This window comes from Lingula anatina, chromosome 1 (assembly GCF_051362555.1).
Source record: "Lingula anatina isolate TDL-2025a chromosome 1, LinAna3.0, whole genome shotgun sequence".
NCBI classification, from domain to species: domain Eukaryota; kingdom Metazoa; phylum Brachiopoda; class Lingulata; order Lingulida; family Lingulidae; genus Lingula; species Lingula anatina.
Window position 1 is genome coordinate 67637611 of NC_141767.1, and position 17846 is coordinate 67655456.

Below are 17846 nucleotides of genomic sequence, written 5' to 3' on the forward strand. Positions count from 1 at the left end.
GTACACATTACTCATGGATAAGCCTTTTGCTTATAAAATGACGTTGTTGAACTTTAAACACTTCGTTGGTGCAAAGCGTGGCAAAAATGAAAACGAAGTGAGGAAGAGAAACGGAAGTTTAATAAAATTGGAAAGAAGGTAGGCCCTGGCGGACTTATGATCTGTAGGAGAGGAAAATAGTGTGTGCCGAGCGTCAGGAGTACTAAAGTTATCATTTTGATCAATAGCAACATAAATGTTACAGCTTTATTACGGGTTCTTAAATTATGGAACATATGTACGTATTTGCATGTACCGTTCATCACGAGTTGGAGAAAGTGCACATGAACTTGATGAAAGCTCACAGTTTGAGTTTCTTTTTATAAAAAAAAAGAAATAAAATGAAGAAGGAACTTAGACTCGGACTGGACAGTCCCTGTCAAAGCTTCAATTGGATGAAAGAGACTGTCTTACTATGCTGTTTCAAAATGCATATGTTATTGCCAAAAACGTGTGAAATGGTTATTTGATTAACAGACGTTTTTATGGACATACATTTGATATTACTAGCTACACATTCTTCATACTTGTAATGTTTTTAGTCCTTGTGTCATTCCACAGCGTCTTTTTCATTAAATAAAAAACAACTTGGTTTGCAAGTAATTTTTTGCCTTTTTTTTTTTGTTTTTCTTTCTTATTTTACTTTTCTACAAATAAATATATATCAAAAAATTAATATTTGATTTTATGTCAATGATTTAAAACATTAGAAAATACACAAATAATTTTATATTTCTATTATTTTACTTCGGTCTGACAGATTTTGTTTCGGTCTGACAAAATTTTCAGGCTTGTCAGACCGAATGTCTGACAGATTTTTTGGCCTTTCGTAAAGTCTGGCATCAGTCTGTGCCAAAAACTTTTTAGACTACTAGCCCTTCGGGCTAGCAGACTCTCAAACTTTACTAGCCCGAACCAAAAAACACTAGCCCAATTTAAATAATTCATTTAAAAAGTTTAAGTAGATGTACTTATTATAGAAGTAGAGCAAGTGAATAACAAAGTCAATCAGGTTAATTTTCAGTTGATGGGGTGGTAAAATTGATTTAAAATATATTTAATTATTTAATATTGAAAAAATTCCCTTTTTTAATATGTAATACTGAATATAGTTACCCTTACTTTTCATATTTTTATAATACCTTTCTTTCCATTTTTATATGCGATCAAAATCTTTTTTTAAATTCCTTTTCTTTTTATTGATAATCGCTCTTTTCTAACAATTTATTTCTAATTACATCGGTATATAATGCCACTTCTAATTTAAAATACATAGGTGCTGTAAGGGTAATTAAACAAACGTCTTGCAATTTTTATGTACAGACACAGAAGTGTCTGTACATATAGCCATCATCTGCGTCTGTCGTCGCCGTTGCCGTCGCCGTCGTCGCCGTGCACTTTTACCGATAACACGATAAGTGGAAACTATTTTTTCTTTTGGCTTGAAACTTACAGAACTGATGAATATTCATAATATGCAGGTCAAGTTCGAAAATCAGCATGATCGGGTCACTTATAGGGAATTTATGCTGTTTTTTCACTTTTTTCAGCATATATGCAGCACCGATAACACAATAAGTGAAAAACCATTTTACCTTTTGGCTTGAAACTTACAGAACTGATGAATATTCATAATACGCAGGTCAAGTTCGAAAATCAGCATGATCGGGTCACTTATAGGGAATTTATGCTGTTTTTTCACTTTTTTCAGCATGTATGCAGCACCGATAACATGATTAGTGGAAAACCATTTTACCTTTTGGCTTGAAACTTACAGATCTGATGAATATTTATAATACGCAGGTCAAGTTCGAAAATCAGCGTGATTGGGTCATTTTTATGTACAGACACAGATGTGTCTGTACATATTGCCATCACCTGCGTCTGTCGTCGCCGTTCATGTCGCCGTCGATGTCGCCGTCGCCGTGCACTTTCAGCGTTAACACCATAAGTGGAAGACAGTTTTACTTTTTGGCTTTATATTTACAGAGCTGATGAATATTCATAAAACGCAGGTCAAGTTCGAAAATCAGCATGATCGGGCCATTATTGTAGAATTTATGCTGTTTTTTCACTTTTCAGCATATATGCAACACTGTTAACACATTTCAAAGAAAACCGATAGGCCTGTTGTCATGAAACTCACAGGAGTAATCAATCTTACTAAAACGCAGGTCAAGTTTGAAAATCGCCATGATCGGGCCACCATTTTAGTAGTTATGCTGTTTTTTCACTTTTCAGCATATATGCAACACTGTTAACACATTTCAAAGAAAACCGATAGGCCTGTTGTCATGAAACTCACAGGAGTAATCAATCTTACTAAAACGCAGGTCAAGTTCGAAAATCAGCATGATCGGGCCTTTATTTTAGAAGTTATGCTGTTTTTTCACATTTCTTCAGATTCAATTATTAGGCATGTTAACAGTCTCATTATTTAACTAATAAGATACGTAAAAGTGTTTGTTTGATATTTCCTGCATCTTTACAACATTGTTAATTGATTGTGTAAAAATGATGGTAAACTTGTTATCGTGTATTGTGTAATAAACTGTCAAAAATGGTAATAAACTCATCATTGCAGTTTGTCAGATTCAATCATCCACTATGTTCAGAATCTCAGAATGGAGGAAATTGGACATTAAACACTGTTCTATTGATATTTTTCCCATCTCATCAATTTTCTTAGTTGGTCATATAAAAATGGCAACAAACTGTTTATTTTGTTTTATGTTTAAAAAATGTTAAAAATGGAAATAAACCCATTTCAGAACAGTGCTGTCTTGTTTACATTTTGGCATTTTTAAGATGTGACTTTGAAGTTCCATGGGCCTGAAGACCTTTGCTAGTCACATTTTCTGAATATCCATGATACTAATATTTTATTATTAAAAATTGATGGTTATTATCCTGTTAAACATTATGTAATATTGCATCAAAATTTGAAGAAACCCCTATTTTGGGCACTGCTCCCATGATGACCATTTAAGAAAAACCATGTCACTTACTGTTTTCAAACTTACAGGAAAGAAACATGGGGCTAAAATACAGCTTCAGTAGGCAATGCAGTCTGTTTGGTAATTTTTTTCTGGCAGTTAAACAGTTTTTTGTGAAAATTTAATTTTTCACTTATTGGCATTTTCAAGGTGTGTCTTTGAAGTTCCATGATCCTGAAGACCTTTGCTTATCACGTTTTCTGAATGTCCATGTTACTAATATTCTATTATTAAAAATTGATGGTCATTATGCTATTAAGCATTATGTAATATTGCATCAAAATAGAAGAAAACACAATTTTTGGTGCTGCTGCTATGATGAGCATTATGGGAAAACCGTGTTATGACTGTCAAACCTTTAAAAAAGAAACACAGGACTAAAATGCAGAATGAGTTGGAAAAGCAGTCTAATTGGCTTCTTTTTCTGGAAGTTATACATTTGAGTGAAATATTCATTATCTTTTTGGCATATTCATTGTGGGACTCGGAGCTCCCATGGACATGAAGCCGAATGGTTATCAAATTTTCTACATGTCCATGCTATTTATTGTCAATAATCAAAGATTGGTGATAATTATTCTATAATTTATTATGTAATGTTACATCAAAATTGACAACAATATTTTTGCATTGCTACTGCAAACATTATGAAAAGAAAACTGTGTTACTTATTATTATTTTTAACTTACAAGTATGATTTTTAGGATTGGCATGCAGTTCAAATTAGAAAGCCAGGTCAATTGGGTTATCATTTATTATTGAATTTATGCAATTTTGTGTGAAATTTTCATTTTTCTCATTCTGGCACTTTCTAAGTATAAACTTGAACTCTGATGGGCCTGAAGCCTTATGCTTTTACTTTCGTCGTTGTTACCTGTTGTGCATAATTAAAATTTGATGTTGACTGTGCAGTAAAACATAATGTATTATTGCATCAGAATTGGTAGTCTCCTATTTTGTGCATTATTGTTTTGTGCTTTTCTTAAGATGTGACTTATGGGCCTGAAAGACCTTTGAGAGGGTCAGTCTGTTAATATCCCTTGGGTATCACTTAGCTAATTTCTGAGTTATAAAGTCATTTGCCTAATTGATAGGCCATTAAAGGAGATTACATAAAGCACACTTGTTTATATTTCCTTGTAAACTCCCAAAAGTTAAGTTCTCTGCTAGATTAATAAGATTAATAATAAGGAAGCAGTGATAATTATGTAGGTTATTATATATGATCAAAGATTAAAAGTTTGAATGGCAGCTTCATTGAAATTATATTTACCTCAGGCTCTGCCTAGGAGGTTATATTTTCACCCCTGTTTGTCTGTCATCAACATAACTCAAAAAGTTATGGACCGATTTTGCTGAAATTTTCAGGAACTGTCAGAATTGGGCCAAAGAGGACAATGATTAGTTTTTAGTGGTGGTCTGGCTCAATAATCAACAATAATCAACAATTGCTGCCTTGGCAGAGGTCTGCACTCTCGGTGGTTTTCTAGTTTTGTTAGGTTTTCCTTTACAATTTTTTCTCAAACACTTGCATTTGTGACTTTTAACTCTCATCCGCTCGAGGCTCTGCACATTTTCTGTATTTCCACATAAGCAATTGTATTGTTTTTTATGTCTTTAAACATTATATAAAATTATTTTATGCACTGTCATCATTTTTCAAATATTGAGACTTTCATCATGTGACTATAGTCTCTCATGGTCCTGAAACTATAATCTTATTGAAGGGGTGGATTGAGACCATCTTCTGGGTCTTCTTGAAGACAGGTTATTAAGTTTATATTGACTGGTATCTATTTTTTTCTGTTGGAAGACCATCAAAATGGAGGATGGATCAACATAGATACTTTGGAATACTGTCAGAAAATATCTCAGGGTCCGCTCCTGTTATTGACCATGTTACCTGTTGTGCATGATTAAAATTCAGTGTTGACTGACAGTGCTATTATAAGCATTATTTATTATTGCATCAAAATTGACAAAATGACCTTTTTTTTGCATCTTTATTTTCTGTTTTTTTGTCTGTACATTTGACAGCTTTGCTGCCTTGTTTCACTTTTTTCAGCATATATGCAGCACCGATAAGACGATAAGTGGAAAACCATTTTACCTTTTGGTTTCAAACTTACAGAACTGATGAATATTCATAATACGCAGGTCAAGTTTGAAAATCAGTATGATTGGGTCATTTTTAGGGAAGTTATGCTGTTTTTCACTTTTTTCAGCATATATGCAACACCGATAACATGATAAGTGGAAAACCATTTAACCTTTTGGTTTGAAACTTGCAGAACTAATGAATATTCATAATACGCAGGTCAAGTTCGAAAATCAGCATGATCGGGTCATTTTTAGGGAAGTAATGCTGTTTTTTCACTTTTTTCAGCATGTGCTATATGACGGTACTGTATGGATAGCAGTCTTTAAAATTGTCCCTTGGGTGATCACTAATTAAATTGAGGTCTATAAAGTCATTTGCCTACTCATTAATTTTCAATTGGCCATTAAATGAGATTACATAAAACACTCCTTGAGATTTCCCTGTAAAGTCCCATAGGTTTAGCTCTCTTAACTGTGTCACAAAATTAGGATTTGGTGATAATTGTGCAGATAAATGGTGTTTAACATTGCAAATAATTTACAACAAAAAGAATGTGTTATGCCAACATGCTATAGATGAATAACAGTGCTTTATTTTTCTCAAACTTGGTGGGGTTATTAATATCAAGTTAATACAGCTAGATTAAAAGTTTGAATAGCAGCTTTATTGGAATTTTTACGTTTTATTTAAAATTTTTTGAAAATTATTTTTCAAACACTAGCATCTTCAAGATGTGATTTTATACTCCCATCCACCAGAAGCGCTGTGCATTTTCTGTATTTTTGTATATAATTGTTATTTCTTCAGATTTAATTCTTAGGCATGTTAACAGTCTCATTATGGAATAATAAGATATGGTAATGTGCCAAGCATTTCGACCGGCCCAGTCAATCCGACCACAAAAATTATTTTATAAAATTAATTTTTCTGGGCTCAAACAATTAGTCCATACGTCAAAATCATGGGACAGAATTTTTTTCTTGTTCCGATTGTTCGACCACATCGTCGACAAGACTCGGTAAATTTTCAAGCCAGTGAAATAGATGCTGCATGCCTCGGCCCTTTGTCAATTGTTGTCCTTTCAATAGCTCTCGTCAATGAGGAAGAAACAATTAATTGAAGATCTAATCTGGAAGCATGACGTACCTGTCTTTTCCTTTGTCCCCGATGACAATAATAGTGCTTATAGACATACAAATTTTGCTATTAAGCAGACTTGCCCTCGCTGACTGATTCATCACGCCCGTAACTGGGGAGGGGGGGGGGGTTAAAAAAAGGTCTATTCTGGATGAAACCAAATATCGACAGTGGGTAGAATATGTCGTAAACACCTTCATATAGACCATATATCGCGTTTGCTAGCACTAATAAAAAGTTTGGGAAGAATAAGCAATTTATTTTCAAGTTCGATTGAAATATATATGCAGATGGGGAAACGTTCTTGAAGGCAACACCGCAAGATCTTACATTTACTACAATCGACCGAAAGATCAGCGGGATCGACCGCCCAGACTTCTTGGCGCCAAATACCACGCGCTGTCAAAATCTGACGAACACGTGTCGCTGTTCACCTACATGGATAACTGATTTGTCAACAATAAAAATGACGTCTTCCTTAACTCCATGGGAGCTTCATAGAGAGTTCCACTGGGTATTTACGTTACCTGTGAGTCAGTTTCTGTTTCCCCAGATGCATGAAATGTTGATAATATTTAGCGTATTCCACGACGAACTCCATTCCTGTGACCCCCTCCCCCAAAATGGGACCGTCTTCATTAACATGTGGTTTGCGCTATGCTAGAGCAGACCAGATAAAACCAGTCTCTCATTTCTGCATGTGCTCAATTCTCACGTCAAATTATAAATGCACCTGTTTTGTGAAAATTATGGCAAGTAAATGCTATTTTTACGTTCTGGTTGTATCAGTGGGGTTTTCAATATGCACCGTGGTTTGTGCACAGCGAGAGTATATAAGTAAGAAAATCGGAAGAATGCCAGCAAAATGCTGTATGTCTATCGCCACAGGTACGCTCCGTATTTTGCCTTTTGTCAATATGTTTTTATATGACATGCTTTTTAAATAAAATACTTAATAGTAATTTGAAGTTACACTGATTTCCGTTTGAGTACCAGTTGGTATTCTTTGATACGGGTGATTGAATTTTCTTCGGAAGTACGTACGTCTACGCCTCGACGCTGAGCAAGCCTTGCGGGTTGAAAAAAACTGATCTCAGACTGGTAAAAAATTTCAATTCGGTTGATTTCAGTTGTCATATTAAAATTCAAATAGGGCGTACGTAGATCACATAACTAGTTTAAGTCCACTAAAGCCACCGGTTTCAAATATAAGTGACCGGCCTGTGTTTACAACACCATACTCGTCCCACTTGTGAAGGGCATCATGAAAGTGACCGTAGGTGAGGGAAATATATAATTAAAAATTATAATTGTCGTCTTTTTTAATGTTAAGTAATGTTAGCACATATTGTACACAGCAAAATAAGATTTCAGGAGGATAAAACATGCCTGAAACACATGTTAGGCGAAAATTGCGGCTTATCTTGCGTAACACTTCCGGTAAAATGCAATACTTCCGGAAAGATGAACGTTTTGGCAGATGCCCCTAACAATCCGACGATATCAAAGGTTTCCATTTGCTGTATTTTAATCAATTCGACCAAACTGACATTTCCATGAAATTAATTAATTAATCTTGGTCGAATTGTTTGGCATATTACCGTATGTAAAAGTGTTGTTTTGACATTTTCTGCTTCTTAACAATATTGTTTGTTGATTATATAAAAATGACGGTAAACCTGTTATAATATTGTGCATTGTGTAATAAAGTATCATAAATGGAAAGGAACTCATCATTGCAGTTTGTCAGATTTAATCATTCACTGTGTTCAGCATCTGCAAATGGAGCAAATTGGACATTGAAAAATTGTTCTATTGATATTTTTCCTATGTCAACAATTTTCCTAGTTGAACATATAAAAATGACATTTTTTTTATCATTTTGTTTTAAAAAAGGTGTTGAAAATGGAAAGAAAATCATTTCAGTACAGTTATCTCTTGATTACATTTTGGCATTTTGAAAGTGTGACTCTGAACTTCCATGGCCTTGAAGACCTTCCCAAATCACATTTTCTGAATATTCATGATACTTTTATTTTTTTATAAAAAATTTGATGGTCATTATGCTGTTAAGTATTATGTTTTATTGCATGAAAGTTGAAGAAAACCCTATTTTGGACACTGCTGCCAGGATAGCGATTAAGGGAAAACCATGTTACTTACGATACTGAAACTTAGTGAAAAGTTTCATAAGACAGAAGTGCGCAGCTTGTGTTTGAAAACCAGTGTGATTGTTTTCTGTTTTGGAGGCAATGCAGGTTTATAGAGTGCTATACTGGCATTTTCAAGTTGTGACTTATCACTCCCATCTGCCAGGAGCCCTGTACTCTTACTTTGTAACATTTTCTGTATTTTGTTAAGTTACAAGAATGATTCTTAGGATTGACATACAGCCAAAAAAAAAAAAAAAATTAATTATATATATATATATATATATATATATATATATATATAATGAGTTTAAGCAATTTTTTTTTGTGTGTAATTTTCACTGTACCTCATTCCTCATTCTGGCATTTCCAAAGTTAAACTCTTATCAGCCTGACACCTTAGGGACTATTTCCAGACCCTATCACGCTAACTGTGGATCGATCTATCTCCATGGGAATTCTCGCTAAATTGCAATCAATGTAAGTGACTTAGTTGTCTGTCACGCCTACTGAAACTGGCATGCAAGAATCCTAAGACTCAAACTGAAAGCAATTTAGTGAGAAACCCCTTGGAGTTGGATTGATCCTGTTAGATTGATCTAGGTATGGGAACTTAGTCTAATGCTTGATACACATTTTACTTTCATCCTAATCCAATGTTATGCAGAATAAGAATTTGATGTTGGCTATGCAGTTACAGTAAGCATTATACATTAGTTCATCAGAATTGACAGTATCCTATTTCCTGCGTTTTTATTTTCTGGTTTTTGTCTGTACATTTGACAGCTTTGCTGCCTTGTTTTGGTTACAATTCTTTTGGTTATACATTTGTAAAAACAACTTTTCAAGGACTTTACCAGGACAAAGTGTGGAGGGGTAGCCATGGCATAAACCCAACTATCCCACATTGTCAAGAATAGTTCATAGTGTATTTATGTCACATGTAACTGCCAGGGTCTTATTGTTTTTAAAAAGGCAATAAGCAAAGGAAAATGTATTAACTCGTGGATATTAAAATTATAAATAAAAAATATAAACAAAAAAGGAAATAGAATACTACACCCCTCAGTCTGCTAAGTGGTCCTAACCCAAATGTTCTATGAGATAGTGCATACATTACACTTGCTTCGGAGACAGTGTTGTTTTGACAAAACCTGTTGCTAGTACCAAGGAATTCCGGTCTGATCCAGTAACTTGATTGACAGCAATTTGTAGTCATGACAACAAACTGGTCAAATAAAAAGATGCCGACACGCTGATCAGACAGACTGCTGCTATAAATAACTATAGTGAAGTTATTTATAGCAACTAATCAATAACAGTAGTTTGAGCTAGGTGTGAGTTTTTTCAACTGAGAGGCATATCATACTATCTAGAAACGTCAAATTAGAGGCAGGGAAATTTTGAAATCTTACTGAGTGTTGCAATAGGCTCAAAATTTCAACTAGCCCGTTCGGGCTAGTGCTTTATAAAATTTCAACTTTTTTACTAGCCCGGTGCCACTTTAGGTGGGCAATTGCCTCGGGCTAGTGCCTAACGTCGCAGACTGCAGCATTATTTATAATTGCATCAAAATTGACAAAATGACCTATTTTTTGCATCTTTATTTTCTTTATTTTTATTTTTTATTTTTTGTCTCTACATTTGACAGCTTTGCTGCCTCGTTAAAAAATTACGCAGTTTTTCTGCATATATATATTGATGACACAATTCAAAAAAAAACAATAGGCCTATTGTCTTGAAACTCACAGGAGTAATCAACCTTACTGAAACACAGGTCAAGTTCCAAAATTGGCTTGATTGGACCATTTTTACAAATATTATGCTTTTTGGGGCCTTTTTTTTTTTTCACATGCATATGCAATACAGATAACACATATAGTGTAAAAACTGGTTGACCTATTGTATTCAAACTTACAGGGGTGATCATTATGACTAATTCAGGTCGAGTAGGAGGAAAAAAGTCTGATCAGACTATTTCAGACATGCTGAAAACTCTGAGGGCAATGCAGGCCAATTGGCCTGCTTAGATCTGAATATTGCAGGCCAGGACAAGATATTGCCGGCCCAAATGTTTTTTGTGCATTAATTTGTATATTTACCCTATTTCGCGTAAAAACTGTGCACTTTAAACTTCTGCTTTATACACTTTAAAAGGACAGTTGAGTAGCAATTAGGTGATTAAAAATCAAAATGTCATGTTTGTCACCGCCTAATGATGAAAATGTATAATACATTCGTGTGAAGAGCATCCACAGATACGAGTTCAATATCATAATTGTCAGGGTCCGAAGACGCACCAAAGCCGCCTCTGATAGCCATACGCTGTTAGGAGACGTTATTCAAAGTAAATTTATTCTCAGATATAAGGTTTGTTTTGCATACCTGTAAACTCCTAAGGGTTTATCTTACATAGAACTGTGATTTAACATTGTTTAAATCATAAATCCGCATGAAATAATTGACGTTTGAAAACAGACAAAACTTCTTTGCTGCACTTGAAATGACCTCGTTAGCTATAAATATGATCCTATAACCTTGCGACATGACATCATTCAATCGATGTACATGAGTAGTTGTCACTGTTGAAGGGAAAGCACGTCTATTTATAGAAACTGAAATCAGACCGCATGTATCGTAGTGTTCAGAGAGCGACTTCCGCTTGACCTACTTTCTGGACAGTGCTGTTTGTCGAACAGTAGGTAATGAGTTTAGGTCTCGATTTTCTTCTCATTATACTTCAATTTAAGAAAATAAAAAGCCTGACTTGTACTTGTATAATTTCCCACCGGTACGATAGGTAGTTAATAAACATACCAGGTGGAAGATTTTTGAAAAATTAATAACCGTACTAGGTGAGTCAGAAATTATTGCCTGCCTAATTGGGCCGACATACACTAAAATTTTAAGAATATTGTCGGCCCGACTGCCTGATTGGTGGGTCAAGGGCCGGCGTTTTCAGCATGTCTGCTATTTTCCTTGTAGTCATGCATTTTTTTTTTTTTTTTGAAATGTTCATTTTTCACATATTGGCAATTTTAAGAATTCCATAGGCCTCAACACTTTAGCTAATCACATTTTCCATTTATCTGTGATACCTGCAGTGCATAATTGAAAATTGGTTGTGATTATGGTGATAAGCACTATGTAATATTGCATCTAAGTTGAAAAAAATTCTTTTTTGGGCACTGATGCCATAATGATGGAAAATTGTGTTACTTATGAATCTCAAAATTACAGAAAAGATTTATAAGACTGAATTACAGCTTCAGTTAGAAAACTGCCTGATTGCAATTTTTTTCTGGAAGTAAACTAGTTTTTTAAGCACATATTATAGTATGTAGGCCTATTGTCTTCAAAAAATAAATAATATTTGGAATGCACTCTGAATTTTTAGAATGCTCTTCGAATATCCAGGAACGCAGAAAGAATTGTCTTTCCGACGGCATTCTTGCTCATTCGGCCTCTAGTGTGACGGGGGTGTTACTAAAATAAAGGTTGAGTGCGAAAATCAACTGGATAGGACCACATTTCAGTAAGGACAAAAAAAGTTGGCTAGTAAAAAAAAATGTTAAAGAATGTTTTTGACAGTTGACATTGTTTAGACTACATAAGCATAAAATATGAAGTGAATTTTAAAGTTATTGGACAGAACTGAATTAAGGCACTGTCACAGCATTAAGCACTTGCATATAAGAAAAAATAAATCATACGCTGACAAACATTGGTTATGTTCATGTAATCAGAGGGGGATAAATATTTTGGGCATGTCAAAAAACAATTCCAGATGCTGTTTAAATCTTCTTAATATCCTGGAAATGATGATTACGTACAGTTTTTCATATAATTGATCACATTCATATAGTACTTGTACATACATGTACCTATTTATGCTAGGTGTGATAGAGCCTTTAGTATTTTATGCTGTTGTTTGTAAATTTGTTAGATAAATTATTGTTGTTACACTAAATAGTGTTATTTACTATAATTAAAGATGTGTATCAGACTGGTATGGCTTTAGAGGTGTTGGGAAGCCATCTTTCTTTTAAAATAATTCCTATTTTTCCTATACTTTTTCGATAAAATTCCTATTTTTTTTTCTATTTTTAAAAAAAATTTTTCCTATTTTCCGTAGGTCTGTTATAACTTGACGCCCTGTCTTAGGCATGTTAACTGGCTCATTTTTGAACTAATGAGATTTGTAAATGTGTTCTTTTGACATTTTTTGCATCTTAATAATATTGTTAGTTGATTATATAAAAATGATGGTAAACCTGTTATTGTGTAATAAAGTGTCAAAAATGGAAATAACCTCATATATTTACAGTTTGTCAGATTCACTTTGTTCAGAATCTTAGAATGGTGGAAATTGGACCTTTAAAATTGTTCTATTGATATTTTTCCTATGTCAACAATTTTCCTAGTTGATCATTTGAAAATGATAGTAAATTGATTATTTTGTTTTTATGTAAAAAAAAAAGGTGTTGAAAATGGAAAGAACCTATTTGTGACCAGAAACATTATGAAAAGAAAACTGTGTTATGGTAATATGCTAAACAATACAACCAAGATTAATTAATTAATTTCAGGGAAACGTCATTTTAGTCGAATTGATCAAAATATAGCAATGGAAACCTTTGAAACTGTCGGATTGTTTTGGGCATCTGCCAAAATGTTCATCTTACTGAAAGTATTGCATTTTACCCGAAGTGTCATATAAGATAAGCTGCAGTTTTTGCTTAACACGTTTCAAGCACGTTTTATCCTCCTTTTGAAATCTTATTTTGCGTTGTGCAATATGTGCTAACATTACATGAGATTCAAACAGACGACAATTCATAATTTCCGTCTATTTATTTCCCCCACTTGTGCTCATTTTCATGACGTACTTCACAAGTGGGATGCCTCACACGTGTTCGTCAGATTTTGACAGGGCATGGTATTTGGCGCCAAGAAGTCTGGGCGGTTGATCAGGCTGATCTTTCAGTCAAATGATTGTAGTAAATGTAGGATCTTGCGGTATTGATGAATTGTTTCCCCATCTGCATATATATTTTAGTCAAACTTGAAAGTAAATTGCTTATTCTTCCCTAACTTTTTATTGCTAGCAAACGCTATATATGGTCTATGTGAAGGTGTTTATGACATATCCGACCCACTGTTGATATTTGGTTTCATCCAGAAATGGCCGAACAATCGGAACAAGAAAATAATTATGTCGCATGATTTTGACGATGGACTAAATGTTTGAGCCCACAAAAATTAATTTTATATAATTTTTTGGGTCGGATTGATTGGACCAGTCGAAATGCTTGACACATTACTATACTTAATATTTTTTTTTACTTACGAGAATGATTCTTAGGATCTTGACATACAGCTCAAATTAGAAAACTTGCTCCTTTGGATTATCATTTTTTATTGAATTAATGCATTTTTTGTGAAATTTTCTCATTCTGGCATTTTCATATTCTTGTTGTACACATTTTACTTATTGCATCAAAATTGATAGTAGCCTATTTTGTGCATTGTTATTTTTTGCTTTTTGTCTGTACAGACAGCTTTGCCGCCTTGTTATGTTTTCCGTAAAAAAATATGCTAACTTCACCTGTGGTATAATAATCGGAGGTGGTATCACCTTTCTAATCCTCAGGTTACCTTACATTTTCAGCACAAACAGCTATGGCTTGCCTAACCAGGACGCATCTTGTTAAGAAAGCACAGGCAAAGATGAACAAGATCATTCCATACAAATCCAAGCAGGGCACTGGTGAATTAATGGAGCAGGGACATGTATTAAGTCAGATAATATGGTGAGTGTGGCTACACAATAAAGGAAAAACTTGCATGTATAAACATAGCAGAATGAAGTATAAAATCAAAACCTACAAAAACCCTATGTATATCTTCTTCATTATGTATAAAAACAAAATTATGCATTTAATGAAATAATTAAAATGACAAATATGATGTATATACGTTGATTGATATCTGCCCTGGAAATACTGCTTTTTATGTACAAGCACAGATGTGTCTGTACATATAGCTGTCACCTGCGTCTGTCGTTGCTGTTGCCCTGCATTTTTACCGATAACACGTTAAGGGACGGATGTACCCAAATATAGCTAAAAATCGTCATTTTTAGTTTTTTATGTCTAATTATTGGTTAAATGTGTATCTAACGTTTAACAGAATAAAATTTTTACATTTTGAACAAAAAATATGTTTTTTTCTGTGGATTCTGATGCTGCACACATCGGCATCGGTTCGTTGTCAAGGTCGTTGGCATGGGTAAACTCGTTGGGCGGACCTCAGCAGCATCAGCCCGACTCGAGAAACAATAGAACAGGGATGCGTCATACCCCCTTTGTCATAAACAGCGATCGGCAAAGCAGTGCCTATTGTTCCGCTTAAGCTGTTTTGATAGTCGCTCTTGATTGTGATCAGCGCTAAGGTGAATCTTTTCCGACACATTGGATTTGCTCGAAATACGCATTCTCCTTTGAATTGCTTGTTGTTACACGCGCTCTTTCGATTTTCTTGTTAACTTTATGAGATACGCAATAAAAAAAAAAATGAAAATTCCATTGCTTGCTACCCGTGACAGCAACCGTCATACTATCCATCCATTTTCGACAACAGCTCAATGCAGGCGTTAGATTTTAAAAATCTACATGGGCGTAACTAGGCATACGCACGGATCCACTGTGTGTACAATTTTTTTGTCAACCATGATATTATTTTATATAAATTTAGTGCATTTTTCACGGAATATAAAAGAAAATCCTCTGCTTATTAAAGCCACCTGTATGTACAAATCCTCTGTATCAATTGTATAGGCACAATTGTTCCCTCCCCCCCCCCCCCCCGTCTTGCAAACTGAGGTATACAATGTCTGTAACCTTAACAAGTTCTATCTTAATCGTCCATTTAACTTCTTTCTTGATATTTATCTCAGGTAAAAATCTGCCTGAGTGTTATTTTCAAAGAGCAGCTCCCGCAACCCTGGGGGCACTAGATAAAATCTGGACGCCAGGTTTAAGAAGGAGCTAGAGAAACAAAGGAATAATTTTTCCTGCAATGCTTCAAAGAATTTTGACACGGACTTGACCCAGCTAACCCCTCCAAACTAACAGGGTGACATGGGGAATTTTTACAAACAAATAATTAAACTTATATGTATCAGAGCTCTGTCGTGTCGTACACTTGGTTGTCTTTGGGAGCCATGCATCCACATGTAAGGTAAATGAAACCGTATGTTAGTTCAACTCAGAGGTGCATCCAGGATTATTCGAAGGGGGTTCCACATATGCGAAGCTAGCCTCCTTTTAAATAAATTTACCGTTCTGGGTAATAAGAATATTGAAACTTTTTTCTTTGCGAGAATATTTCTGACTAAATAATGATTTTATTATTAATGGAAATTAAGCTGCGATGTGTGGTACATATGCTGTAATTACGCTGTCCTTCATCTCTTGCGTTAGTCTACATTTTGCTGGGAATTTAAAAAATCTGTGCGTACAATTTTAAAGGTCTGGTTACGCCCCTGAATCTATGCAACTTGGGCAATTTGATCCGATCGTCGTCCTGTAACACGACCGTGTTTTCGAACCATTTTTCGCTTGGCAAATGTGGACAAGACCGCCTGCGATGCTGTTATTGTGTGCACATCCTAGAGCGCATCCCTTACACTTGCCCCGACGGCAATTGACAGGGCCACTGATTGCTTGAGTCATTAGGGCTGACTTGATTGCCTGTCAATCATTCTGGCAGTGCTAGCGGTAACCCCTTGAAGTTACTAACAGGAGGTGAGATTGATACAAAAATAAGATTTTCTGACATCCAAATGCATGCAAACAAGCTAATTTCAACCGGCAATAGAGTACTCATCTTCGCGATCGTCAGAACGATAACAGGTAAAGCTGCCAACAATTTAATTTGCTAATTTGGACAATTAACCTCCCTGAAAGGGTTTTTGCTCGTTTTCTTTGCTTTCAATATTGACGAGATAGCGTTATCTTAGCAAGCTATAACTGTCTACCTGTACACCTGAGGGAGACCAAATTCACCATGCTAATTATGAAAAGTATGCACTAAAAGTGCTCTTTAAGAAATTTTGATTGATCCTCTCTTTTCTAATTTATAGACTTTGAAAGTGAAAATTCCCTAATATTTTGATATTTAGTAATTTCACGTTTTTATAGATAAAATCAACAATAAGTGTCTGAAGAAAAATCCCTGACTCCATGCTGTAGTACTTTGTTCAAGTGTTATAATGCCATCAAAAGCAAGTTTATAGCTGTCCAGGTGCCTGAGAAAATCAGGTGTATAAAAATGGTGTTTTTGTCCCCAAAATCCCAATATTACGTCACACGATGAAGTTGGAGCTGTGTTCCAAGCATTATTAGATATTTTGAAGATACATTAAATGAATGTGACAGGAATAAAAAAGCCAAGACCTGTATTTTAAGAGAAAATCTCAAACCTACATTCCCCCCTTAAGTAGAAAACTGTTTTTTCTTTTGGCTTGAAAATAACAGAACTGATGAAAATTCATAATATGCAGGTCAAGTTCCAAAATCAGCATGATCAGGCCATTTTTATGGAAATTATGCTGTTTTTTTTTATTACTTTTTTCAGCATTTATGCAACAGCAATAACACGATAAGAGAAAAACTGTTTTACCTTTCAGCTTAAATTTACAGAACTGATGAATATTCATAATACGCAGGTCAAGTTTGATCGGACCACTTTCACACAAGTTGTACTGTTTTTTTCCATTATTCAGCATATATGCAGCACTGATAATGCATTTTAAGGAAAACCGATCAGCCTTTTGTCTTGCAACTCACAGGAGTGATCAGTCTGACTAATATACAGATTAAGTTTGAAAGTAATACTGATCAGTTAAGTTTTGATGAAGTTATGCCTTTTGTAGAATTATATTAAGTGGTTTTTTCTTCAGATTCAATTCTTAGGCATGTTAACAGTCTCATTATAGAATGAATTAGATATGTAAAAGTGTTGTTTTGACATTTTCTGCTTCTTAACAATATTGTTAGTTGATTATATAAAAATGACGGTAAACCTGTTATCATGTATTGTGTAATGATGTATTAAAAATGGAAATGAACTCATATCATTGCAGTTCGTCAGATTCAATCATTCACTAAGTTAAGGATCTCAGAATGGAGCAAGTTGGACATTTAAAATTGTTCTATTGATATTTGTACCACCAGCGTAGGCGCTGGCAGTACACATGGTTTTAGTCCCTTCTGGATCGTTCCGCCAGCTCCGCCGGACGGCTACCGTTACCGCTTCTCCTCCTAGACAGTTAGGGCCCCCGTACCCCATCTCTTGGATTTAGGTCACCTATAATCTCAACTCGTTCCACGTAAAATTTGGGCTTTGTCGGTATTGGGG

The 17846-nt window shown here is 34.8% G+C and overlaps 1 protein-coding gene across 2 annotated transcripts in view; it reads left to right on the forward strand.

The window, feature by feature from the left end:
* LOC106181906 (uncharacterized) overlaps positions 1-17846 on the forward strand; it is a 120319-nt gene that overhangs the window by 14072 nt on the left and 88401 nt on the right. For both annotated transcript variants that reach the window (XM_087002253.1, XM_087002252.1), the window contains exon 2: positions 14095-14236. In XM_087002253.1, coding sequence (XP_086858379.1) covers positions 14106-14236 — 131 coding nt within the window. In that variant the 5' untranslated portion in view covers positions 14095-14105. The remainder of the gene's footprint in view (positions 1-14094; positions 14237-17846) is intronic.